Below are 26,588 nucleotides of genomic sequence, written 5' to 3' on the forward strand. Positions count from 1 at the left end.
GTATTGTCTTTATTATGGACAACATTCTCCTCTTCTACATCACCGTCAGAGAGTCCAGCTCTATCCCCACGATGTTACTGGCTTGCGGATCAGTTTGTTCAATTTGTTTGTGTCTGTAATGTTCAGCCTGCTGCCCCAGCATGCAGCAGCATATATAATCATATAGCAGCTTATATATATATATATAATTGTTTTGCTATTTTTTTTTCTCTTCCCCACTACACAAATATTCTCTTGCATCCACACTTTTATCCAGAAACATCATTTTCAGTTTCCACTATTGAGGTGTGCAATCTGGGTGATGTAAAGCTTTGCTGTTCCAACATAAAAGGGATTCTTATTTATGCCTGCACCGATAGGAGGACAGTCAGACATCTGAGAATTAATTTTCAGCATTGGAGCAAAAATGTTAACCTACAATACAACCTTGGAAAACTGACTCACCACTGAGACAGACTGAGAAACAGACATAGCAGTATATGGGAATCAGTTCAGAGGAGCTAAATGGCATAAACTGATCTATTCATTAGAGCAGTGGTTCCCAACCTGGGGTTAAGGACCCCCCAAGATGGTCCACCAAAGACCACAGGGGGTCCATGAGGCTTTGAACATTCAGAACCTTTGTGATTAATGTCCACACATTTCCCCCATTTTAGGAAAATAAAGTAAAGCTATATGTTGTTAATTTAACCGGCTTCATCAAAAGACAGGACTCAGCCAGAATACATCATATATGATGAGAATCTCACTTTTGAAAGCATAAAACCAAGCATGGTTTCAGCACAGGGTGGGGCAGGGGGTCCAAAGCTTTTTAGCATTTGCATGAAGGGGGTTCCCAAGGAAAATAGGTTGGGAATCACTGCACTGGGATACTAAGATGTGATTGCGCTTCTGTCCTTTTTGTCCTCTCTGCAGAAAGTATGATAGCCTCGTGAAATGTAAATGACATTGCAGTTTGTTTCTGGAACCCTTTCAGTCATCTCTGCTTGCCAACAGGGATGTGCTAAAAGTCACAGTGACCTCTTCTGAGTAAATAAGATTTTCAGGAAACAGTCTGATGATTGTAGAAATTTTATTAACAGATGCTTATTACATGGGTTTAAAAAATAGGCTAGTTTCATGCAGGAAATAGGAAATATATGCTGATATGAGAAAAGATACTCTGAGAAGTTTTATAAGTGGGTTCAAATCAACACAAAACAGTGTTGATGAAAGACTTAATCTTGGCTTTTCTTCATGTTTCAGACAAACAACATTTATATAAAAATAGCTGAAGTTTCAATCACATGACAGAATCATAAATATCTTGATTTGTTTTATGTCCCTGCATTTATGCACTATACTGATATATCATACTTTTATATTATGATTGTGGAACAACTTTTGACATGTATTCAACGTGATACGTATACTCCTGTACCAATGTGCTGTTATTAACAGTAATAATAAATTTATTTTTACTTAAAGACTTTTACAGGTCTCTTTCTTTGTTGCTTTGTACATTCTATTAATGAAACAGATTTTCAAATAGCTGAATATACTGTGATAGATGTAGGCTACATTTTAAAACAAAAAATGTAAAATATGTTTCACAGCGCAATGTCAGCCCAATCCCACTAGAATTTCTTACTTATATGCTTGTGACACCATCAAGTTTTGGTTTGTTTAGCTGTAAAAACAGAAGCAACAGAATGTTATCACAGAACCACAGAAAGGGGAGCAATGCTTCATTGTTTGAAATGACTGTTTATCTTAGGAAGGTTGCCTCTAAAAGGATCCATTTTAATCCAAACCATGACCTTTTTCTTATCAAATAGTTTTGCAACCTAAGCTAAAACTAATATGAAACAACAAAAAAAGCAAGAAGGTGGTCTCAGACAGAACTCAGACTTAAAATCCTGTGCCCAAGTCCTGTGATTAAATATGTTTTAAGTGCAGAATTTTCTTTATGTCTCTTGAAACATTTACTTTTGTACTCAGTGTAGTTTCCAAATAAAAAAATTAAGACTAAGCCGACTGGGACACTGACAAGCTCTTCTGTTGTGGACATGTTGGTGTGTAACAAGCTTTTCTGTGACATTTGTTTAGATTTCATTTATACTTGCTGAAGCCACATGACTGTGATGCATATTCCTCCCCACGCATCACTATCTAAGGGCAAGATACTCTTTAAGAAAGAGAAGGCATGCTGAGCATGAAGGAAATTTTTCCTAAAATTAGACAGAAGAAATTCTTGGTGTCCTTGGTGTGGGAGACTGTCATTAAAGTCTTTAAGTGAGGCTCCGCTTATCACCTACACAATAACAAAAAAATTCCTTCACAATACTCAACATAAAGAAAAACTGCCTGCTTTTCTTCCAAATCTCATTGCTATTTAAATGTAGCTGTTAATGGACATTTTGAGGTATTTTTCAAGAACACTGAACACATTTAAGACAACGTGAGGAAAATAATTTAAATGGTAGATGGTCTTTACTTATATAGCGCTTTTATCCAAAGCACTTTACATATACGTCACATTCACCTTTCACACACACATTCACACACTAATGGCTGAAGCTGCCATGCAAGGCGCTCAACCACGACCCATCAGGAGCAATTAGGGGTTCGGTGTCTTGCTCAGGGACACCTCAACACAAGCTCTCCAGGCTGGGATTGAACCGGCACCCCTTGCGCCACCCCATAATTTACAGGAAATAATCATTAGCTGAGGCCATGTGTTGATTTGGACACATTAGACACACCACTGCAAATATTTTTATGTATTGCATGATTTTTCCAGATAGAAATCAATTTCAAGCGTTCACTAAATATTAAATAAACAGTATATACATACTGTATTGTACGAAATATATTACAACCAAGTTTTTACATTAAGTTACCAAAACCCAACTGCTGAGATTATTCCTATCAGTTCATCCAGTAAATGAATGAAACAACATCAGGGCTTCCTGTCTTGCATGGCTGTATAATCTTTGGTGCATCTACGTGGTATTCTATGTTGTCCTTTTTGTGGACTTTTCAGCTTGTGCAATCAGTGTGTGGACATAATCTTAAAATCTACTAATAAAATGGGATCAGTCCTTGGAGTCATGAATGAGTTAATCTGAGTTAGCTGAATGCTGATTTATATAGTATGGCTGAGCTAGAATGTAACTTTCACATTTGAGAAGAAGACCTAAATATTATCTTTTCATACAATGTCACTCATTTAATGAGATTCTAGGTGAAATATTCAAGACGAATTCCTCCCATACAAATTCTTTATCCAAAAAATTCCAGGATGTCTAAGGTGCCACATACCACAGGATTTGAAACATCTGGGAAATGGTGCCTGGAGGTGGGAGGAATGTGAAGGAGAGGATGAGAGCAGTGTGTTTGTGTGTGTGTTGCTGGGTGGTTGACGTCAGAGCTGCGTCTTTGCATGCTCCGGAGAGCAGGACATCCTGTGGAATTGTTCTCGCCGATGGTCGAAGAATGCAAAACAGCAGCCTCTCCCGTCTCGCTCATCTCAGCAAAAAGCTCAGGGAGTAAAGGCTCTTTATCAAAATATGAAAAGATCACTCAGTTCATTATGCTATCTACAAAGAGGAAAGACTGGGGAGGGAACATGGACATATTCCAGTGAGATTTAACAAAAATTAAAATATTTGGGACTGAAATAATTTTATGTTTATGTGACATCCACCATATTTATGTTGCACTGAACATGGTCTGTCAGCATTTTTTTTAAAAACATGCAAACATTAGAGTAGTATCTCACACACTGCAGAGGTTTCCATTGATGAGAGGCAATGAGTAAAACACTACCTGTCTGCTTTTAGGGGTGAGGTGAATAAGGGTGTGGGATGAGGTAAGTCACATGAGAGTGGAGTGACGCAGGCTATAAAGCGTGGGTGTTGTTGGTGCTGCTATATTTAGCCACTGTGAGGGTACACATATTAGCTGCATTTCTCTGCCCTCACCATCGTCTTACGTCACATTTTACTCCAAGCCGTTCCCCTCCACCGTGCATCATGTGATAGAAGCAGCCTGAAATCCTGATGTGGACCAGAGGCTGGACATGGCATGAATACCAAACAGCCTAAGACGTGATTTGGTGTATTCTGATAGCATCTCCTCCCAAAGACTAACACATGAATCTGTGAATAGCAGATTTTATAATCTATGTAAAACATCTGAAGAAGCCTTCAACAACAGGATAATGATTCTGGCCAAACCTTTAAATTCTAAGGAGGTTTTGCAGTGGCTCTCACAGCCTTGAACAACACTATTCAGCCTCCAGCAAAAACCAAACAGCTCTTGGGTGGAAAAGGTGTTTACAGGCCACAATATTTGCCAAAGGCTGTGTCATGAAATAAGCTGACGTCATATCAAAGGTGCCCACACCTGATACTCTTGCATGTTTTTCATAATGCAGTTAACTGGGTGATGTGACTTTTTTATGACAGCGTTGCTAACCCTGTAATTATTTAATTTTCTTTCCTTATTTTAAACACTTGAAAGTATATCATGGAAGAGAACCTCCTTGGAGGGATCTAAGAATCACCACTGGTCAGATCTTATCAGATCTAAACATGCATGTGAGTGTATTTGTTGTTATGTTCACCCTAAAGGATTTTTCCTCGTGCAGTTGAGGTATGACAGTGCAGTTTTTCATTTCAACAAAACGGGATTTTGACATGATGACATCCTGTACAAATGTAGTGCTGAGTGGATTGCATCAGTTATGAATGGGCTCAAACTGGGGTGGAGTCTTGCGGTGAGGAAAGCCTTCTGGTTGGACAATCTAAGCTCAACAGTCTTGTGGCTTTTGCTGATTGGCTGTAAATCCAGATGGGCGGGACTTTCTCTGGCAAGGTTGGGTGTGTTACGTTTGGAGCCGCTGTTAAACTCCGAAAGAGCTACTGTCATACAGAGCAATGCTTGAGTCGTCCGTTTCTCTTAGTTTTAAACACACTTTACGAGGAGGTCGACAAAAAAAGAAGCAAATTTGAAAAAGAAAACTCTGCAGCGGCATTTCGCACTCGATGCCAGAGACCAGAAACTGCTTATAGGACTAATTTTAACCAGAGACTGTGAATGGAGCAACAGCATCATCAAGGTTTTTGTAGGTTCTCCCATTCTCTTTCTGCAGATGGGGCTGGAGGCTCCACTAGTCAACCCATGATGCGTTTGTGTATCACGTCGACAACCGGCAGCCCGGTGGAGCTCACTGTGCCCCGAGGAGAGACTGCAGAGGGCCTGAAGACACGCATCTCCCAAAAACTCAGACTGCAAACAGACCGAATCGTACTCCTGCATAAAAACAGGCGAGTTTTGCTTTACTGCAACTTATATGAAGCAGAGTATGTGATGTGTGATGAGTGACTTAAAAATTAATTATATTGCTTTCCATCTCACATGGTAGGCACCTGGTTATAGGGAAACTGATGGAGCAGGGAGTGACAGATGGGAGCAAACTAACCCTGGTCCCAGTCATTGAATCTGGTTTAGCAGTAAGTAAGCCACTTCTCCTTTCGTTTACTAATATTGCAAAATCTAAAAAAATCAGACTTGCTGATGTTTCACTTTTACTACCACAGTGCCCCACTGCCAGAGAGAGGACGATGAGGGGTGTGTTGGAAAGTTTAACAGAAGTCCAAGTAAGGTTTTTGTTAAGTGTTTTGCTATCTTTATGCCTTGATTGAATGGAAACATGTTCAAGTACATTTTATACGAGATTGTGTGTGTGTTTCTCTCTCTCTCTCGATTTTTACACATTTGTTATTGGATTCTTGTGGTAGTTAATAAAAACTAAGCCGAGACCATTGTTCAGATAGTTAAAGGATTTTTAAAATGTCTTATTTTACTCAAAAATGTTTTTTTCAGCTCATGAAAAAAAGCCTTCTTACCAGAAAATTGGGAGGTCCAGAGTGCTTTTGGTCAGATGAATGACTGTTGAGGAAATTCCCACACAAATTAGCTCTGATTTCTTAATACAAGCATGTATTAGCATGCAAATATTGTTGCATCATATCATGGATACCATGAAACTGCACATACAAAAATCCACACATACATCAATTAGTCATTATTATATTGAGTTGGGCCCTCTCATACCGTCAGTCAGGAAGTGTGAAAAGAACATCTGTGGGTGTCCTGGAGTCATACCACCATGACTTACCTTTTTAATATTATACCACCCTCACAAACAACACCTGCTCCGCCTCCAGCAGCATCTCTAAATTAAACATGACTGAAAGCTCTTGTTTCTTTTCTGACTGTCTTACAGATTAATGACTTCTTGTCGGGACGCTCACCTCTGACCCTCAGCATTGGAACTGGTGCCCCTATGATGTATGTGCAGCTCCAGCTGTCTGCACAGCAGGATGTCAAAGAGCTGCAGCAAGACAGGGACTCTAAAGCTCTGAGCAGTTGTCAGCTTCAAACTGGTCCACTGACATCTGGAACTGTGAGCCAGCCAGACTCTGCCTCCACATTGACCTCCACAGGACCTGCTACCTCACAGATTTTCTCTCCAGCTCAGCTCTCCACTGACTCTTCATCCTTTGTTCAGTGTCACACCCAGAAACCCAGATCTTCCTCACACTCATCCAGCTGTGCCCCACCTGTAACCTGCCACAGTCCCTCTTTTCTTGGCCCTGCTCACAAACCTCCTTCCCCCTCTGGTTTACCACATTGCAGCAGTCCACTGCAAGCAAACACACCGGTCTGTTCAGGCAGACCCTTTGGCTACAGTCCCAGACCCTCGAGCCCGGCATCCGCCTCAACCTTCTCAGAGGTTGTACTATTTACATGTACCGGAAATTATACAATACTTTTCAAATGATGGATATATAAATTGTTACATAAAAAAACAGACATTTTGCTTATTTGGTGATGTTTTTTTTCCATATAGAGGGATGTTACAGCAAAGCAGCCAGGAGCAGTCATAGAAAGCTTTGTGAGTCACTCTCCAGGTGTCTTCTCTGGGACGTTTTCTGGTAAGTCTGCAGAAATGACAAACACACCAGCGATACATCAGTTTTGTAGTAGTCTGATTAGGATAAATCAATCGATACTCTAAATGCAGGTTAACATACAGTAGTGTAATAGAATTAACTAAACAGACCTCTGTTGCTTCTCCCATCAGGGACACTGGCCCCTAGCCGTCAGGATGGTGTCAATAATCCTCGTCATGGCATCACCATCATTCTCCAAATCCTCCAAGACCTCCTTAGAGCTGCGTACCACCACCAGGGGGCTCCAACTTCTCCTCCTCCTCTCTGCTGTTCTCCCCCAAATCATCCAACCAGCCAAGTCACTTCAGAGGAGCAATGCAAAGCAAAAAGCAGAGCACCCCTAACCCAGGAGATGGAGCACAGTGGTAAAATTTTTATTTTAGTCACAGAACACAGAAAAAAAAACAATTGCACAATTTTCGAGTGTCTAAAGCAAGCAAGTAAACAAATGTGTTATCTTTGTGTGGCATGTTTGACATGTTATTTATTGTGCCTGCAGCAGGTAAAGAAAGTCAGGTGCTGCGTTCATCTACAGAGGAAAATAAAACCCTGCACTGCAAGCTGGAGCACCTCCAGCTGTTGATGCATCAGAGGCGTTTACGCAGACGGACTCGCAGGAGCTCAAACCTCTACCAAAGCGCACGTCCAAACCAGCAACGCCACTATTGTTCTTAATCACCTGGATGGAAAATAACCACTCACTGTGACAGCCTTGATGACTTTCTAAGCAGGAAGTGACCAGTCAGTGAAATCAAAACTGACCTCCGACTTTATGTTAAAATATCTAGAAAGCACACAGGGATAAGTAACAGGGTGATGCCACTGAAGTTATTCATATTGTGAGCTTTTTAGAAAAGATATGAGTACTGACGTGATTCTGAGTCTGTCCTCAAGGAACGATGACTCTTATTTGTAGCACAATGTCATAAAAAAGCTCTGTGTGTTCTTGTGTCATTCATTTCTGTGTCTGGTCAAATACTTTCTGTATGTTTGTGTAATCTCAAGATTTTTGCCCAAGAAAAAGGCAGCTGGGCTTCCTTTTGGTAAAGATGTTGCTTTGTTCAAGGGTAATTCTGATCTTAAAACTTGCCTGTTCTGTTTCTCTAAGTGCTCTGGGTCACTACTCACCCGAGATTCACATGAAGTGAGGTGTGAATTGGGGTGAAGCAGCGTAGCGAGGGGTGTAATGACTGCATTGTATGTAGCTGATAGGTGATGGTGTGAACAATCCCTCCTATTGAGAGGTGGGCTGTTACTTCCTTCATCAGTGGGGGGTATCCCCAGGTTGTACTGTAAGTGCATTCTTGATATACATGTGTTGTTTGTCTGACATACTGTCATGTAAACTTGATGTTACTGTCCAATAAGCTGAAATGTTCTGGAAAAAACTGTTTCCTTTCTTGGACTTACCAGAATGTCATATATCCAAATCAGTTACTGGGTGCTTTACACCTTATATGTAAGAAAAGAAAAGCAAATTTAAACTGAATGTATTTGTCTGTATTTGAAGAAAAATCCTATGTAGGTTTATAGATTTAGTTTTTCCTTGTTGTATTCAAGCGCCTTGATTGTGATTGAATGTAAAGAGTGTGTTTTCTTTGGAAAAAATTCCCTTTAAATAATCTGCTTTTGCATTATTAAAAACTTTAAACAATGAGGGGAACATGCAATGAATAAACAAAAATATAGAATAATATGCATTTTGCCAGACAAGCTTTCTTACAAAGGTAAATGTATAATATCAGTGCTATAATTCATAAACTTGTCCCTTATCAGAAATATGTGCATTGAGCTATTATACTATTGTGATGTTTGGTTGGTGAGTGGATTTTGGCTGAAGAGTGATTTTGGGGAAGAAGCTTGTCATTTTTTCATAGGTTGATTGTTTGATAAGCTTCAGATAAAACCTATACTTTACAAATTCTTGAAAACTTGGAAAACTACTTTTAAAATGACTGTGTAGAGGTAATAATTTACTGACCTAGAAAACAAATTTTGTTGAATTTATTATATTTGTTTGCTACAAAAAAAAAAGTTTCCATTCAGTATTATTGGAAATGTCAAGAGTAGCTGTTACCTTTCTCTTGGTTAAAGAGAAAAGAAATCCATTTTAGCCTTTTTCTTGTCTTTTTCAACTTCCAAATTCCACAGCAAATAATGTTAGTATGACTTCATGCACATATAAGTTAGTAAAAATTTGTGTGAGGCGTCAAGCTGGCCTTTCCTGTAACCACTGGTCTTGGACAGCTAATTATTGCAGGTTGAGACATGCATCCATTGCTGGTGTTCATATTTCTACCCTATTCCAACCTTTAATAAGTCTGGATAAAACCCCGGTCTTTCATTTCTTGGTTTGTTTAATTATTCTGTTTCCAAGCAATAAACAACACTGCTCAGAGCTGCAGTATGAATGCCGACTGTGATAATCAGCTGCAGCAGAATATGACAATATGAAGAGAATATGACAAGATATCAGACAGCAAACAAAGATAATGTATTCAAATCTTCTGCACTGCAAATGTTTCTGCACTGCAGACTCAGTGTTGGTGATGACATTATACTCAGACTCTATCACATCAAGATAATGTGACACAGATGTCCTGACAAAATAAATGTTTCATCAATTCATCTTACAAGCATGGAGAGTGAGGAGTACAAACTTGTTTGAGCTGTACTGATTGGGGGAAGTAAGGCCAAATGTTTTCATAAGTAAGGACAATGTCCCCTAATTGGGCTGCACCCTGACAAAGGACATTTGTTTTTCATGACTTTTCTCACTGATGCAAAGACGTTGGTTAAAAACCAGTTCTTCAGCTTTTTTTTTTCTATAGCTTTGAAGGGGACCCACAATTGGCTGATCTTGCATTCAGGATCTATTGATGTTGTCTACCAGCTCTACCAGAAACAGGCTATCAAAGGCACCAGGCCCAAATAATGCCTGTGATCTGTTGTTATAAAGCTATTGCTGGCCTGGTGCTTTGTGAAAGCCCCTCAAGCCCCATCAAGCACTAAGGTTCAAGTCCCCCGACTGAAGAAGCCAGGAACCACTCTGGACGCCTGAGAAAGGTCCTTAATCCCCAATGCCATACTATAACATGCAAGTAGGATAAGTTAAAAGCAGAGAAAGAATTTCTCAATGATTTACTACCTTCCTTCTGGTACAGTTAAGGACTGAATACTAGGATATCAAAGTACAAGAGCAGAGAAACCCATCTTCCTCATGAGACATGGCCTTATGACGTCTTTTGTTATGTTAACGTGTTTATTTGACATGTAAACATTGTAACCTCTCCATATTGCATTACCTGCAGCACATTTTGGCTTTTCATCTATATTATTCTTCCTCTGATAATATGTGTGTCCTTCAGGCTTTATTCAACTTACAATAAAGTTCTTTTTGTTTTTGTTGTTTTGTTTCTGATTGTTGTCTTGTGGTCAGCTAAACTAACTCTCTGATGACTGTGGCTTTCTCTTTAGTAGATATGTTATGTGGACCAACAGGGCTGATCTTTGACCCCCCCCACCCCACCCACCCCCTTCCATGCCTCTTTTTGCATCCCACACAAACCATTGAAGCACACTTATTTACTTATAAAGGGCTTTAACCTACACATCTAACTCCCACATGGCCAAAGCAGACCCAGACAAAAGTACAAGTTCACACAGTTGAACAGTTCCCACCATACATGACTCACACAACATGTTTGCACAAATGGAGTACATAAGAGCAAAAAGAAAATAATACTGTTGATTAATTTGCCTGACCAATTAGGTTCATGGACAATAACACGTGTGAGGGTCATACATTATGATGCTCCTTACTTTGTAAGATTAATTTGCTTTGTGATGAAGGTACATGTAGTTTTTTGACACAAGAGTATATTTGGATATTTATAGGTACTAAACTGAGCTTAAAGCAAGCCCCTAGTGGACATTACTGTCATGTTGACATAACCATTGCACCCCGTTTGCTCTACATTTTTTTTATTTAAGACATGCAGTGACACAGATATAAAAAATATTATTGGGATAAAATAATGGTTCTATCTTTACTTTGGACAAGTGTTAGATTAAGCTAGTCAAAGTGGGCATTAAAAAGAAAAAAAGTCAGATAAAGGTCTGAGTTTTAGTTGTAGTGGATAAAACATCTCTTTTTTCTGTTAAAAATGGAGATACTGAAGACGTGCAACATCAAATTTTAGAAAATGACAACAGAGAGGCAAGAAATAGATGCAAAATGGCCAAACGTGATGATTAAAATGACAAAGATGGAAATGCCCAAAACTACACACAAGGCAGCCCTTGTGTAAAACAAGGAGGTAAAGAACGAAACAAAATAACAGATGAAACTAGTCAAAAAAAGACACAAGATGACTGCTGTGACTCAAAAATCAAAATACATTAGTGAAGGGATTCTCTAATATGCAAAACAACTAAAAAGTGACTCAAAATAAAACGTTGGAAAATCATCAGAGAAAAACAAAAACAGAAAAAGCAAGAAACAATGTCCACCACAAAATGATGCTAAATTGTGTGTACAATATAAAAAGGGAGATGAAACAGCAATAAATAAAAGCCGAAGGGATTGTGGTTGTTTTGTGCATCTTTGAATAAGGATAGTTTTTTTCTGTAAAAGGACTGGTCGGTTTTCGTTTTAACATGCCGATCACAACAGGAATCTTTCTTGTATTCATTGTCATGTTTCATGCTGCAATACACCATATGAACAGTAGATGGCAGTCATAAACGGTAGGGATGAAGTTTGGACTTTGAGAGTTGTTAAACAGCAGAAGAAGAACCCGGTACAGCGGCTATAAAAGCGGAAAACTTCTTCGCTTCCTTCTCATTCGATTCACATCTCCACCGCGAGGTATCGTTCATCTTAGTTTGTAAGCAGACAAAAGGTAATTGCATTTTTCACAATTTGTTGTTACGCTATGTGCAGTTGTTTGATGTTGAAATATCTACATGCATTTACATTGACATTTAACAAGTTATTGCAAAGTTGAGTAAAACTTCTGTTTGAAGAAATCGTAAAATTTATCCTAAAAAGTAATCTGGCTAAAAGGATTTAACAGTTTGATTGTGGTTAGATGTGTAAATATGACTCAAAGATTAAATTGTATAATTGGCTCATTTCAACACTCCTTGAACGTGGTGTGAGCCGCATTGTGAGCTACATGCTAAGTAGGTCATTGAGACAAAGAGCAGCTAGATGCTACAAAATGGCGCCTGAAGAAAAAATGCTAGCTCGTGTTGACTAATTATGCTAAAGTTACGGTATTATTGCATAGATGACCGACTCTCCTTTTTATCAGTTGTAATTATCCTAACTTAGAATCGGTTAGGAAATGGGTGAGTTGTGAATGAATGCTTTGTTTAACCGGGATTGTACCTTGGGTGAAAGTGCGCAATGCGCGATCGCCATTTTATGGAAGTGGCTCTGTGACCTACATTAGCAGCGCGTGGCCCCGTTTTGTTACATTTAGTGTAACAAATTCGTTGTATTTTATATAAAAAACATAACTATTCTGTTTCTTTGTATAATAGATATACCCAAAATGTCGGACGAGGGCAAATTGTTCATCGGAGGACTGAGCTTCGAGACTAACGAAGAGTCTCTTGCCGCCGCCTTCGGCAAATACGGAACCATCGAGAAAGGTAATTATTCAAACTGCAATTCAACTAATTGTCTGGTCATGCGGTTCTTCTTTTCGACGGTTTAGATTCATATTTGTGTTCGATTTGTGTTTTTTTTTTTTTTTTTTTTTTTTTTTCCCCGCTAATTAGTGGACGTGATTAGAGACAAAGAGACTGGAAGATCTCGTGGTTTTGGTTTTGTGAAATACGACAACGTTGAAGATGCTAAAGATGCATTGGATGCCATGAACGGAAAGGTAAGTTTTTTTTTTTTTTTTTTCTTTTTTTTTTTTTTAATTTAATTGATTCATTCAGGGGTGCATATTTAACATGTATGCATTTAATAACTTTAGACCCTGGATGGACGGGCCATTAGAGTGGATGAAGCAGGAAAGGGTGGACGTTCCAGAGGAGGATTTGGTTCAGGCCCCAGAGGAGGCAGATTCAGCGGATCACGTGGAAGGGGTGGGCGTGGTTTCTCTAGAGGTATGAAATGCCTCTAATAAAATACCAATAATAATTTCACAAAAAACTTATCATTTTTTCACTGTCTTAGGTGGATACAACAGTGACCGGGGCTATGGCGACAGAAGTTATGGTGACAGAGGCTTCGGCGGTGGTGACAGGAGCTTTGGCGGTAGTGGTGGATACAGAAGTGGTGGATATTCCTCTGGTGGCTACAGGGAAAACAGGTCAGTAATCACAAATTTTTTTTTTTTCTTCACTAAAGATTTCTTTAAATGCATTGCTACAAATACAAATTGATCTATTCTCCCCCACACACAGGGGCCAGGGTGGATATGGCGATCGCTCTGGATCATACCGCGATGGATATGACAGCTATGGTAAGCATCAATTATATTGATTTATAATGTAGGCTTATTTTGGGGCTGTTGATGTGAAATTGTTAACTTTACTGATCTTCTATAATGGCTACTCAATTTATTACTGCATTAAATTATAAGATTCTCAGATACATGAATTCATATGCAGATCACTTGACCAGGCTTGCACTACGTTAGTTTAACAGCCCTAACCATACAAGACTTGTGTATCGTGTATGCCCCTCAGTTTTGTACCTGAGCCCAAGATGCCTGTTTGCATACTATTGCCAAATTTTGCTGATCAGTTCCCCACTCTGATAAAGAGGCTGGCAAAAACCACTGAAGCGCTAAAGCAAATGCCAATCTTGCCTGTTCTAAAGTTGCTCATCTCACAACTGATGGAGCCCCTTAAGCAAAAAGTATTGACTGTCTGTGGGTTGAGGGGGATGTTATGAAACTCCGGTGACGGAACTTTCAGTGTCTTTACCTGTGTGCCCACTTCTTATCCTCCAGCTACACACGAGTAAACATCTCCCTGATTCAAGATCATCACTTGGCTGGCTGTATTTCAAAGATGCTCACCTCAAGAAAAATGTCCTCGTGTTATTGTTGACCTTAGTTTTTGTAAATCTTCTGTAGTAGCTTGGCATCTAAAATGTAGCCATGAGTATTGGTCATTAACCATGTTACAACTAAAATTAGAGATTCTAGCCTTGCTTTAATTGGGCATCTCATCTAAGGCTTCTGTGTAATCTGACTACTGTAAAATCCCAATCTGGGGATCATGCAGCTTCACATGGCTTTTCGTTATCAGCCAATACCATCGCTGTAGACATTTGTCCAGCACTTTAAGTGTTTCCTGATTTTTGAATTCTAGCTTTTTTTTTTTTTTTTTCTTTTTGTTTTGGTTTTTTTGGGTTTTTTTTATATTGAAGTATCTGGGGCTTGTTTCATTTTCCCTCAGTCATTGACTGACCTACCTCCTGCCAAGTTTTTAAACTGAGGAAAGAGATATTAAAATAGACTTTTGGGGTATTTGATGCTGAAGTCCTTAGTTTAGCTACTGAAAAGAACCTTAGTTTAGCCAAGGCTCCTATGTGTTCAATTTCCCAAAAGAGTGAATTCCTTTCAGACTGGTGAACTACACATCCGAAGTGGCCGGCTGTTCATGAAGTTGCAAAATGCAGCATGCTACAGTCTGTCCAAGGTATCTTCTGTGCTCTGCTCAACATCTGCATTTTAAATGTGCTGTAAATGGACTAATCTTGTTTAAAGTGATTTGGAAAATATGTAACTTCGTTTACCCAAAGTAAATCTAGACCGGGAACAGTTTTGTACTTTATGTTCTTTGTATGATCCAAGATTTTTTCTTTGTCAGTTTGGCTTCATGGAGCCTATTAAACGAACTGTGGAAAATGATCCTGATTCTGTTGCCTGTTCAAAATGATCGCATGGGGGAGTTCAGCTGGGAGCTTTTAGCTCATGAATTGCTGGGTGACATCAAAGTTGCCTGCTATAAAACCACCTAAATGGATTGGCCTAAACTTGATTGGCAGTTTAAAAGAAAAAAAAGAAAAGCCACAACTGTTCAATGATGTCCACTTTTGATCAACTTTGTTTTAAAGCTAACTCTGTATTTTGGCCGTGTGAAGCCTGAACAATTTTCAAAAGTTCAACAAGCCCTGTTACATTTTTATCTTGAGGACAAACTTCCACTGAAGTTTGAGAACTGCAGAAGTGGCACAAGGGAATTGTGGAAAATGTCAGCTGGTGTCATGTCAATGCTTCATTACGTTCAAGAACTCTGCTACTTCAAAAACCTACAAGTCCTTGGAGAGTGAGGTGTTGCGACTACCAACAAGTGCTCAACAGAGATGAAAGCTGCTCTCTTGCCTAGGTCATTTGTGGAGAAAGTAGGCCAATGCACGTGAGGTAAAAATCTCCTTTTGCTTTGCTCACATCCTTCAAAGTTCTCATTGTTTCTTTGAATACCTTCAAGTTAGTCGCTGTGTAAAGTCACCTGCTTCAGATGTCTCCTACAAACTTGCCAAAGCCTCACCCTTCAGATATTTAACACCATTGGGTTGGGGAAAGTTTCTTAAAAGCTCCTCTGGATTGTAGTGCTCCTCTCAAAGTCCGTCAAAGAAAAGCATTTGCCTCGACTCATTGAGCCCAGTCCACTTCTGTCCACTGTATCACTCAAATTTGCTCCAGTAATGCCCCACAGCAGCCCTAATTGATTTGTAAGGTATCTAGACTGTATAAATGTCTGTACTTTTTTTTTTTGTCAATGTGTTATTGTTGCATGAAATCAATTGATCAAAGAAATCTGTTTTCCAGACTTAATCTCCATCTCTCTCTTTAGGGTAATCGGACTGGCTGAAACTACACTGGATTTCCTGGTAGATAAGTACGGGCTGTTGCCGTCAGTCACCCAAGTGGACGCTTTATTAGGTAAATCTAACGTGTTCAAAATGAAAGTTGTTCTTAAACTTGTCATACTGATTAGTCTGTCTTTCAGGTCCAACATGTTGCAGAGGCGGTGGAGCAGCTAGTAGCACCAAGATGGCGGGACCTGCCAATGAAAACAGCAGTCCTAAAGAGTGGTTGCCAGAACTTTTTTTTTTTTTTCCTCCATTATCTTTTTGACAAATTGAAAATTTTTACTCAGGAATTGATGAAATGCAAGAACTGGAAAACTCTGTATGGGGAATTTTTAAATAAAAGGATTAGCTCAAAGTGGTGTCTTTAATCCAATATCCTTTTTTCAGTTATTTAAACACTAATAAATGCAAGGGGAAAAGGTAAAGTCAGTCCTGTGACTGCCTGCTGTTTTTTGTTGAGGCATTGTAAAGTATAATGGGAAGCTATTTAAAGACGTAAATAGAATACATGTGCTCATTGATACTTGATACTTTAAAAACCCAAATCATAGGAGGGTACACAAACATCTGGCTGTGGAAGATGATTCGTAGATTTGAATAGCCAAACATGGAGAATGGAAGTGTTAAGCATGAGCTACAAGGACATACCTTTTGACTAGAACTCATCACTGGTGGGGAACCCTGGTCCTTGAGGGCTGTAGTAGTTAAGCAAGTTTTCGATCGTTCTCTGTTCCAGCACACCTGACTCAAATAAAATTGATCCAACAATACCGATGGTGATTTAATTTGAATCACGTGCGTTTGAACAGGGACACAAAATTTGTAGTTTGAGGGGCAAGAACCCCCACCACTGGTCTAGAGCAGTGTTTTTCAATGCTGAGCCTTGGGGACCACTACCCTGCATGATTTAGTTCCAACGCAAATACGAAGTCCAGTCAATGTAAAAATTTAATAGAATTGCAACAACACGATACAAAATAGAACGTTGCTACAACATAGTAAATAAGATAAAATAATAGCTGCCAGAGTATAATATAAATATATAACATAATGTAAAACAAGGAGAATGTGTAATACTTAGAATAAAAGGAATATGTAGAATGAATGTCCACATTGGGGGTGGGGAAAAAAACCTCGCTATCGCAGGGTTGTATCAGATTACGAGGTTGGATCACGTGGTATAACGGCCTACTTTGATTGGTTGCTATGTTGCCAGGCCACGGCTAGAAAGCTAAAACTCCGTCGAGCTATAAAAAAACGCCATCAATTCCCAGATGGTCCCTACGGATGATCAAACCTTCGAAAGGATGCAAATTTGATTAACTAAGCGAACGTTTTGCTTAATGCACAATAAATTCAGCCATCTTGGATGATTAATTTAGAAGCTTAATATTCTAAACTTTCACACATCGCTTCAACCACTAGTCAGATGTTCCAATAAGCCAACAACACAGGAGCCAACTACAACTAATTTTCAAACGGCCATTTCCTCAGTTGTAATGTGACTAGCTCAGTGGTTCTGGGATGAAACAAAACAAGTTACTACCCCACCTGGAGACTTCTCATCCTGAACACAATGAAAAGCCTGTTGGTTACTTTGGAAATGACTTACTCAGCTATTGTGTTTATACCAGTTATTTAACTAAAGCAAGATCCATCATATGAAAAGCTCAACTTACCTCCTATAAATTTGTGAGTTTCCCAGTCTAAAAATGACTGCAGATGACTTGATAATCTGCCACTGATGTGGTTTTAACTATGATTATTTAAGTAGCAGCCCATAACCTACAAACTATTTCTCTGCCAAACAAGACTTTTTGTGGTGCATTCCTTCATACATTCAGTCAGAACTGGGGTGCACGTGGTAGTGGAATTGGGGACCCTGCAGAAAAAAAGTTGGGAACCACTGGACAGCCGTTAACTGGACATCGTATAAAGAAAGCCTGAAAAATGCATTTAAATTGTCCACTTAAATATCACAAAACTTTTTAAAATAAATGGAATACCATCTAAATCTTTTAATCTTCTCAGAGAAAAAAAAGAGACACAAGCTGATATGCAGGTACAGAAAAAAAAGATACTTTAATATTGAACATTTACAAGCTGAAGTGAGCAAGGGCTCAGGTCCACATGGTTCTGGGTGTGGAAGGTAATAGAGCTCCGGACACAGTTTGTCACAATGGTGTTTACAAGTACCACAAGAAGCCAAAACGCTTATGTATAAGCTCTTCATGGGGCCGGAGGTTGAACAGTTCATCTAACATAGGGGTGGCCCAGCGATCTGTGTGGAAGACACTCTCACCGACCTGCACGAATGTTAGAATGACACATTGTTAGAGACACTTTTATTAACTAATACCTCAAAAATGTGTGTACAAGCTGTAGAGATGTTGACAAATAATAAAAATGCACTGCATTTAGAGCTTTGGAACTTTGGTGCCACAAACTAAAAAGTGAAGAAAAAAAATATTTTGAGACTGTAGTTTGAGAGATTCCATTTAATTTCTACCTGATGCTAGTCAGCTTTCACTTAATCTGAATTTAGTTTCTCAATAGTTAAAGTAATTGTAATTGGTTGAATAAATTAATCTCTGCAGTGCATGGAAGGTGTGCTAATATTATAATTTACATTATTGTTTTCAACCAGGGATTGCCATGATGGTTATAAGGGACAGCTTTGCACATATATTAAAGTATATTTAATATTTTGCTAGTACATGCTGATGTATGTCAGCTGTTTCATTGTATGGAAATGCAAGAAATAAAAAAATATTCTTGAATGTGTGCCTCCAAGAATATGTACAAAACAAGTTAACCAATGTCAAAATCTTAAATTAACTTTTTTGGTTTTTCTCTTTTTTTTTTGAAGTATCTATTGCAGACAAAACAGACCCATGGCAGTGTATGCACTGATTTATGTTGAATAGACACTTTTGGAGGAAATTAAGGATTTTTATACAAATACTGATGGATATTTATTAAAGTAATTGTATGCTGGACCTGTATATTTCCAGCATCAAAGACACAGAATACCTTAACTGTGACAATGTGCTCTGAGTTATTGTCAAAATAAAAACAGTACCAGTTAAAAGTTTGGACCCACACCAATAGTTAATGGGTATATGTCCAAACTTTTGACTGCTACTGTATATCCAGGAGAACACAAATAAGAAGTCCTGGACTGCGGCAACAAGCTCTGTACTGGTGAGCATTTTTCTTTTCTGCTGACCTGTATGGTGCTTTCTACCTGCTCCCCACTTCTTTTGCATCATGTGCTCTTGCTCACTAGAAGGTAATTTTGTTGCAAAGTGGTGCCAAAAGTAATTTTAGAAATTATTTTGTTGGTACACAAGTTGTTGGTACATTTGTTGGCAAACTTCCTTAAGTTATCATTTTAAATTTAAATATAAATAAAATGTGCATTTGGCAAAAGGCAAAAAAAGTAAACAAAAAACATTAAAAATATTGACATCTGTTTTTTTTTTGTGTGTGTATCTTTTAGTTAATGCAGCTTCTTGTGATACTAATTCATTGATTGCTGTCCCAAGAAATAAATAAATAAGCAATAATAAATGTTCAGTAAATAGTAGTTCAGTCTTTCTGTATTTCTGGGACAAAAATAGTTAAATGAAACCTGTACTGCAGTGTTTATTCTGATAGTTTAGGTTGGTTTATTTACTACAAAATTAAACTTATTGTAAATGTGAACTGGAAAAAAGTGTTTTCCTATTAATTAAAAGGCCTACATAAAAAGTTATAGGCTTAAAAAAAAAAAAAACATGTTTTCGAGAATGATTGAAATATGTTTACTACAAAAATATGCCCCCCCTTAAAAAAAAGAAAGAAAAGAAGAAAAACAAACGAGGGACGTTTTTAACTTCTTTACCTTCCACCCGGGAACATCTTTCATGATGACTGCTTCCTCTTCTAGATTTTCCCTCAGCATCCTTAGAGTCCTGGCAAAGACATAAATAGAGTTCCTTCATAAATAGCTGATTTATATTAGTTGACATTTAGGAAAAGGAAAAAAAAAAAAAGGGCCATGTTAGTTGTGATTGTCACCTTCGGTCGTGCTCGGCCTGTAGCAGAGGCATAAGTGCTATTCTGGCCTCCAGTTCCTCAATCTGTAAGCGTCTGAGACACAAACACAACATAACGACCAGTTAGATCTTGACTGTGAACAGAGTTTGGCAGAGCAAAACCAAGTATACATTTACATTTACACGACATCTTACCTCCTTTCTCTGTTCCATTTAAAAAGCCTCCAATAGCCAAACATCATGATGCCGATTCCAATGCCAAACATGCTGTACCCTGTGGAAATAATCAATCATTTTATCACTGCAACGTCTTTTCCTCCCATTTTATCTATAGCAAAGTCAGGAAAAAAAAGAAAGAAAAGGAAAATACAATAATGACTGATCAACTTCTCTGACTTGAGCTTCAGAAATAAATTAGTCCTAAGTGAAATATATATGTAGGATAATTGCTACACAGAGACTTCTATGGGAACTGATGATTGGGATGGCTTTTCTAGTACTTGGAAAATTTAACAAAAACATCACAAATATCCAAAATTAAGAACAACATAAACATAAACTCACAAGAAATTTAAAACATTAGTTTGAAATAACACAACACACTTGAACACTACTGAAATATACAGATTGTTCAACTCAAGCCACAGCCTACAGGAAAAATATACTCAATATATCCTATTACAGCCATCAATCCTGCATACATACATTTTTAATTTAGCTAATTCATATGGTAGCCATTAATTTTCTCGGCTGATATCACAATGCTGGCTTGTTGTGAGACTCCTCTGTTAGGTACATGTGCAATACTAAAGAGGAATGGGAGAGTTTTTGTTTTAATTATTATTTATTTTACCAGTGAGGAAAAATCAGTTTGTGTAATTTGCTGTCATGGTTGTGCTGAAAATAAGCTGAAACAATACAGTGTAAACTGCACACGCAATGGAAGCTGTGTTATTGTGAGAGGAGCAAACAGTATTACTAGCAAAAATTACAGTGAGCTCCCCAAGTCATTTTATGAGGCATGCATAATTCATATCGCAAAAAAAGACAAGGATAAGTCGGAGTGTTCCTCATTAAGGCCGATATCTTTATTAAATGTTCACGCTAAAATTCTGGCGAAAGTTTTGGCCCGAAGACTGGAGAACATACTGCCATCTGTCATATCGGAAGACCAAATGGGTTTTGTCAAAAATTGGTTTTCCTATTTTAATATACGTCAACTGTTGGATATTTTATACCTCCCTTCTGGTGTGACTCCTGAGTGTGTCCTTTCTCTAGACGTGGAAAAAGCATTTGATCGGATAGAGTGGAGATATTTATTTGCGACTCTAGAAAAATTTGGCTTTGGCCTGAACTTCATTACCTGGATCAAACTGCTATATTCCTGCCCCACTGCTTCGGTCCTCACCAACTCTCTGCTGTCACGACCTTTTAATATCCACTGGGAACCCGGCAAAGGTTCCCTCTAAGTCCTTTCTTATTTCACCTGGGCATAGAACCACTGGCGATAGCAATACGCAGTTGTGAGAATATCTCTGGTATATGGAGGAATGGAGCTGAACTTAAGGTGGCTCTCTACGCAGACGATTTGTTAAGTTTTATTTCACATCCGGAAACCTCCCTAAACGCTATGTTGTCCTTACTGAATGATTTCAGCCAATTCTCGGGGTATAAAATAAATTTAAACAAATCTGAACTTTTTGTTGTCAGTGAGGAGACGTCAGCACCAGATTACTAATTTTTCCCATTTAGGCTTGTGGAAAATACATTCACGTTTCTTGGTATTACGGTTAAAAAAAGTTATAAGTGCCTTTTCAAAGAAAATTTTTTCACCCTGCTTAATCATACAAAACTGTGCCTGTCACAGTGGTCACCTCTCTCTACATCCTTGGTTGGCCGAATTAATTCTATCATGAATATTCTTCCTAAATTTTTATATATTTTTCAATCAATACGAATCTTTATCCCTACATCTTGTTTTTTATACATTAGATTCGGTCATACCATCTTATATATAGAAAGGTAAGCGCCCTCGGCTTAGCAAGGCCCATGTCCAGAAGTCTAGAGGAGAAGGGGGTATGGCACTACCTAATTTTCCTTTCTATAATTGGGCAGCCAATATCCGCGGCTTTATTTTTGGTCATATTTTAATAACCGACCTGACCGCTCACCCTGGGTGGCAATGGAGCTAGGCTCTGTTAAAAACTTCTCCATCCCAGCACTTCTCGGATCTTCACTCCCTCTCCCACCAAATAAATCCATTGATAATCCTGTTGTCAAGCATATGTTGATTTTTGCCTCTCTAGTCCCATCTCTGCCAACAATCTCTTTGAACCTGCCTTATTGGATTTAACATTTCAAGAATAGGAAAGGCTGGGTACTGAGCGTTTCAGTGATCTCTTTAATGATCTAGCTTCATTTGAACAGTTGTCTGAAAAGTTTGGTCTCCCAAAGTCTCATTTTTTCCAGTATTTACAGGCAAGGCATTTTCCTCATTGTCAGATACCAAACCTTCCTCAGAGGCCTGATGAGAGTATCGTTGATATACTTCTTAATTTACAACCATCACGCAAGGGCCTAATTGCCATTGTTTACAATAAACTGCTAGGTATAAGACAGACCCCACTTAATAACATTAAAAGGGCATGGGAGCAGGATTTAAATCTAACCTTGTCTGAGGACACATGGAACACAATTTTAAAGTTAGTCAATTCAACCTCTCTTTGTGCCTGACATAACTTGTTGCAATTCAAAGTTGTACACAGGACCCATATATCCAAATCAAAATTGGCCAGTTTCTACCCAGATGTTGATCCCCTCTGCGATCAATGTAAGAGAGAGGAGGCTACACTTATTCACATGTTCTGGACATGTCCTAGTTTGGAGAAATATTGGAGGTAAATCTTCTGAACTTTATCCTTTATTGTAGGTCTAGACATATAACCAAACCCTCTGATTGCCCTTTTCGGTACTTCAGACGACCTTGATATGCGCCTGACTATATCTGAACGCCTAACTATGTCTTTTGCCTCCCTCTTGGCCAGACGCGCAATACTGATGAAGATGCCCCGCTCACACATACTCAGTGGCTGAGCGATATCATGTCTTGTCTAGACTTAGAAAAAATACATTATTCAATTTACAGTTCCAAAGAAAAGTTTAAAAAAGTATGGGGACCATTTCTGGATTACTGTCCTCAATACCAAACTAGTTAGGGATTGGACCCCTAATTATATTCTATTTTGTCTTTATATCAGGAATGCCAAGCAAACAAAAACGGCCCCTTGTTTGGTGCTTTGTGGCTGGCGTGTGGGTCCATATGCTATAAGATATGTGTGTGAATACCTGGATATATGTATTATTTTGCTTTCTGTGTGTATACCTCCCTAGATTAAACCTGAATTCCAGCTGCTTGTAGCTCCAGGAATTAAGTATTTTTGGTTTCATTTATTTACTCCTTCATGTACAAGATTGGCTCGGTAGTGACGGGTGGTTGGGATGGGGTGAGATAAGTTTTTTTGTTGTTTTTGTTTAATTTCTTTTTTGCTATTATTATTATTTTTTTTCCCCCCTACTGTACACAGACAGGATTACTGTCTTTGATGTGAACTGTTTGTATACTTAACAAATTTCCCCGTCAACATTGTATTATTTACTTACTTGGGAAAATTTTAATAAAATATGAATTGTCTGTTATTTTCTTGTCATTATGGATAATTTTAGTTAAACAAAAGAAGCCAGTAGGGAGTTAGGCCGTAATGAAGTCGGGTTGATCTGAATTGTTTTTTCTCTCCCCTCTCTGTCACCCGGTTGGCTGTAGATGAATAAATTAATTTTAAAAAGGTAATAGAAACACGCTCTTTGTTTGATAAAACTGCTCCTTTGTGGTGACCATTTATAAAGACCAACGTTAGTTTTAAGTTTTCCATTTCCAGGTCCACCTTTGTGATCTGGCGCCAAAGGTGGACATTATAAAATTACTCTGCAGTCATCTGGGCCCAGTTCTGATGATGTAACACCCCCAGGATTCCCCTCATCATTGGACTTGATCGGGATGGATGCACACCGCAAGCTCCTCCACAGAGCTAAGGGGTTGTTGCGGTCGCCCCAAACCTGTCTTCCATCCCTCCAACGTCTTCTTATTGGCTGTGAAATGGGCATACCCCTTTGCGCTAAGCCTACAGCAATATGGAAATGACTGGCTACAGGAAGAATTAATATAATAACAGAAATAGAAGAGATACTAAAATGTAATATAATAATAATATAATAAGCTTATTCAATTTAGTCATTAGATAACACATGCCAACTGTAGGCTACCACGTGTTTAACATCAACTTATGCGTTCTTTGCTGAAATCCCCCTCTGCCCAGAGTGGGCGGTGGCAGATGTAGCTTTTTCCCTTTTTTTGGTCATGTTCTTCGTGATTTCAGGGCTCAATGGGTGATGCCTTTTATAAGTTTGGCTTAACCAACACAGGGTTATGATAGCTACTTCACAGACGGTGTTTTGGAACCAGGACAGAGGATTTAGCTACCTCGAGTACAGGCTTTATCAAAGGATTTGTTAAACTTAAACCCCCCAGGTTTAGGTATCAAACTGCTAACATGGCAGCTGGTTTGTAAATGATCGTTTTGTCTCAAAGTGTCGTTCACTAATATTGTTACTGTGTTGGTGATACAAAGCTCCACATGTGATTTTTGTTTAGACCAGATTTGGACATTTAGAAGGACTTATTTAGAAATTTTATGCCACAGGAGAAAAAGAAACAGGAGAATTTAACTACAACCTGAAAAAAAGATTAAACAAACTTCCATGATTGCTTAAGTGAATGCAAACCTCTTTTCCTGTTTTCCTGAAGTAAAAATTGCCATCTAAATTTGATGCTCCAGCACCATTAATATCTATTACATTGCATAAATACCACATTAGTTACATCTAAAGTCAAATTGGAAAAAAAGGCTAATTATCGTCTCTGCAAGCTTTGACACCACTAAAATGTACACGATTCACTGCAGTTAAACTTAAAAGGAAAAAAGGCCAGTTTTCTCTATTACAACCTTCCTAAAATAAAGTAACATAAAATCTTCTTTCTATATTTACTGCTCTTTACCTTTGTGACGAAGTATAGATAAAAGATACTTGGGTTTCAGCGGCATTGTGTTAGTTTGTTAAATTACTTGATTTACGGTATTAAATTTAAATAAACAGAAAACAGAACATCAGGATCAAAGATTTACTGTTGAAGGATAGAGTTCTTTGACTCAATCTATTTTTCTATTTAAATGTTTACATCCTTTCCATTTGAAGCATGTCACTTCTTTATTTCAAAGCAAGTTCAACTGCATTTCTTGAGCCTAGGGTCACAGTCAGATTTCTAACAATAGCTGTAGCAGTTTTAAAAGTGGATCTTTATTATCTGACCCAAGATATCCAAATAGATTTTAGGATTTCAGCCCCTTTTTGACAATCTTTTCTATCTCGTTAAACTATACTTTACTCAGCAGAATCTAGTTACATCTATAAGTGTCATAAATGTTTATACTTTATACAGCAGTGATAACACATATGGCTGTGCAGAGGTATATAAACTTCTCTGTAAAACACCAGCGTTATGACCATACAACCATCCATCAAACATTCATTTGGAACATTAGCACCACGCTAACAAATTCAAACGATGTTACAGCTTTTTAAAAATTAATTAAAAGTATCTACCATTAGTGTTACAACTTCCGGAATATGCTGCATTATGTAATATCTAAACTTAATTTAATTGAAAGATTTAGCTAAACAAAAAGTCTTTAACATGACTTTTACAGCTAAAGTAGCAACCAATGTTAGCTAGTTAGCAAGTAGCTACCAAAACTGTCAATAACTAGTCGCTTACAAGCTTAAACACTTTGCAGGCTTTCACGCTGCGCTGTTATCTGAAACAGACATTAATATTCCAATTGACAAGCATAAATCTAGGGGCTTTTAACAACTGCAGCATTTTTATTCGAGCTGTCGTTTTGAGCTGACACTGAGCAGTTAGCATAAACCGCTGTAAGTGAAGTAGCAAATGTCAAGTAAACTTTACATTTTGTAGAAGTGCTGTATATGCATTCAAATAAAGCTAGGTGTGAATGTGGTGTAAGTACCCGAAAGTCCTCGTTTTGGCAGATTTCTTTTATAATCAAAGGGGGCATAGCCTCCCGGAGGAGCCATGTCCTGCTTCACCTTGGACCCCGCCATCTTCCTCCAGCCTCCTCCTCTACAAAGGCCTGACGTCCCTCAAGCAAGTCTTCCTCTCTCGTACAGAGAAGCTCTAATGGGGCTCCACCGCCCCCACATGGCCGTCTGACTTTTTATTTTTAATATATACAAGACATTTAACTTAAACCACCAATTTAATCAACAAAAAATTAATAGAAATAATAAATAAATTAATATATAAACAAATAAACAGATACTGCATTTAACTGGTAGCTATTACTAATAGTATTTCACATAATACTATGTAATACTATAGAAATAGCATACACATCCTCCTGCTTTATAACAACCCATTGTTTGAGAACATAATGCAAAATACTCCATTTTGAATATAAATCTTGCAGTTCTTAATAAAATACAATCATTTTGCACGGAATATAAAATGTATTCCGAGAATGTAAAATGTATACAAGTCTAAGTTATGAAGCTGTGTGCCTA

At 38.3% G+C, this 26,588-nt stretch overlaps 3 protein-coding genes across 6 annotated transcripts; 2 read left to right on the plus strand and 1 right to left on the minus strand.

Annotated features, from left to right (window-relative positions):
* Window positions 1-4,866: 4,866 nt before the first annotated feature.
* On the plus strand, window positions 4,867-8,698 carry LOC121645266 (midnolin-like). Its single transcript, XM_041993678.1, has 7 exons — window positions 4,867-5,312; window positions 5,411-5,498; window positions 5,586-5,645; window positions 6,275-6,784; window positions 6,902-6,986; window positions 7,136-7,369; window positions 7,504-8,698. Exons 1-7 carry the CDS (start codon window positions 5,083-5,085, stop codon window positions 7,677-7,679), a joined length of 1,383 nt encoding a protein of 460 aa, XP_041849612.1. The 5' UTR covers window positions 4,867-5,082; the 3' UTR covers window positions 7,680-8,698.
* Window positions 8,699-11,781: 3,083 nt separating this feature from the next.
* On the plus strand, window positions 11,782-16,207 carry cirbpa (cold inducible RNA binding protein a). Of its 4 annotated transcripts, XM_041991487.1 has the most exons (8): window positions 11,782-11,908; window positions 12,555-12,665; window positions 12,795-12,901; window positions 12,998-13,130; window positions 13,201-13,336; window positions 13,431-13,489; window positions 15,834-15,922; window positions 15,990-16,207. In XM_041991487.1, exons 2-7 carry the CDS (start codon window positions 12,566-12,568, stop codon window positions 15,836-15,838), a joined length of 540 nt encoding a protein of 179 aa, XP_041847421.1. In that variant the 5' UTR covers window positions 11,782-11,908; window positions 12,555-12,565; the 3' UTR covers window positions 15,839-15,922; window positions 15,990-16,207. The 4 variants fall into 4 exon arrangements, with proteins under 4 accessions (XP_041847421.1, XP_041847419.1, XP_041847420.1 ...); XM_041991485.1 differs by lacking the exons at window positions 15,834-15,922; window positions 15,990-16,207 and adding an exon at window positions 13,982-14,887; XM_041991486.1 differs by lacking the exons at window positions 15,834-15,922; window positions 15,990-16,207 and adding an exon at window positions 14,601-14,887.
* A 1,702-nt stretch (window positions 16,208-17,909) lies between these two features.
* ndufa13 (NADH:ubiquinone oxidoreductase subunit A13) lies at window positions 17,910-26,187 on the minus strand. The gene is made up of 5 exons (XM_041991489.1): window positions 26,036-26,187; window positions 20,088-20,166; window positions 19,915-19,986; window positions 19,739-19,808; window positions 17,910-18,158 (listed from the first exon to the last, which is right to left on the minus strand). Exons 1-5 carry the CDS (start codon window positions 26,127-26,129, stop codon window positions 18,039-18,041), a joined length of 435 nt encoding a protein of 144 aa, XP_041847423.1. The 5' UTR covers window positions 26,130-26,187; the 3' UTR covers window positions 17,910-18,038.
* Between the last annotated feature and the right edge of the window lie 401 nt (window positions 26,188-26,588).

The sequence above is a fragment of the Melanotaenia boesemani genome, chromosome 8, assembly GCF_017639745.1.
Source record: "Melanotaenia boesemani isolate fMelBoe1 chromosome 8, fMelBoe1.pri, whole genome shotgun sequence".
In the NCBI taxonomy this organism is placed as follows: domain Eukaryota; kingdom Metazoa; phylum Chordata; class Actinopteri; order Atheriniformes; family Melanotaeniidae; genus Melanotaenia; species Melanotaenia boesemani.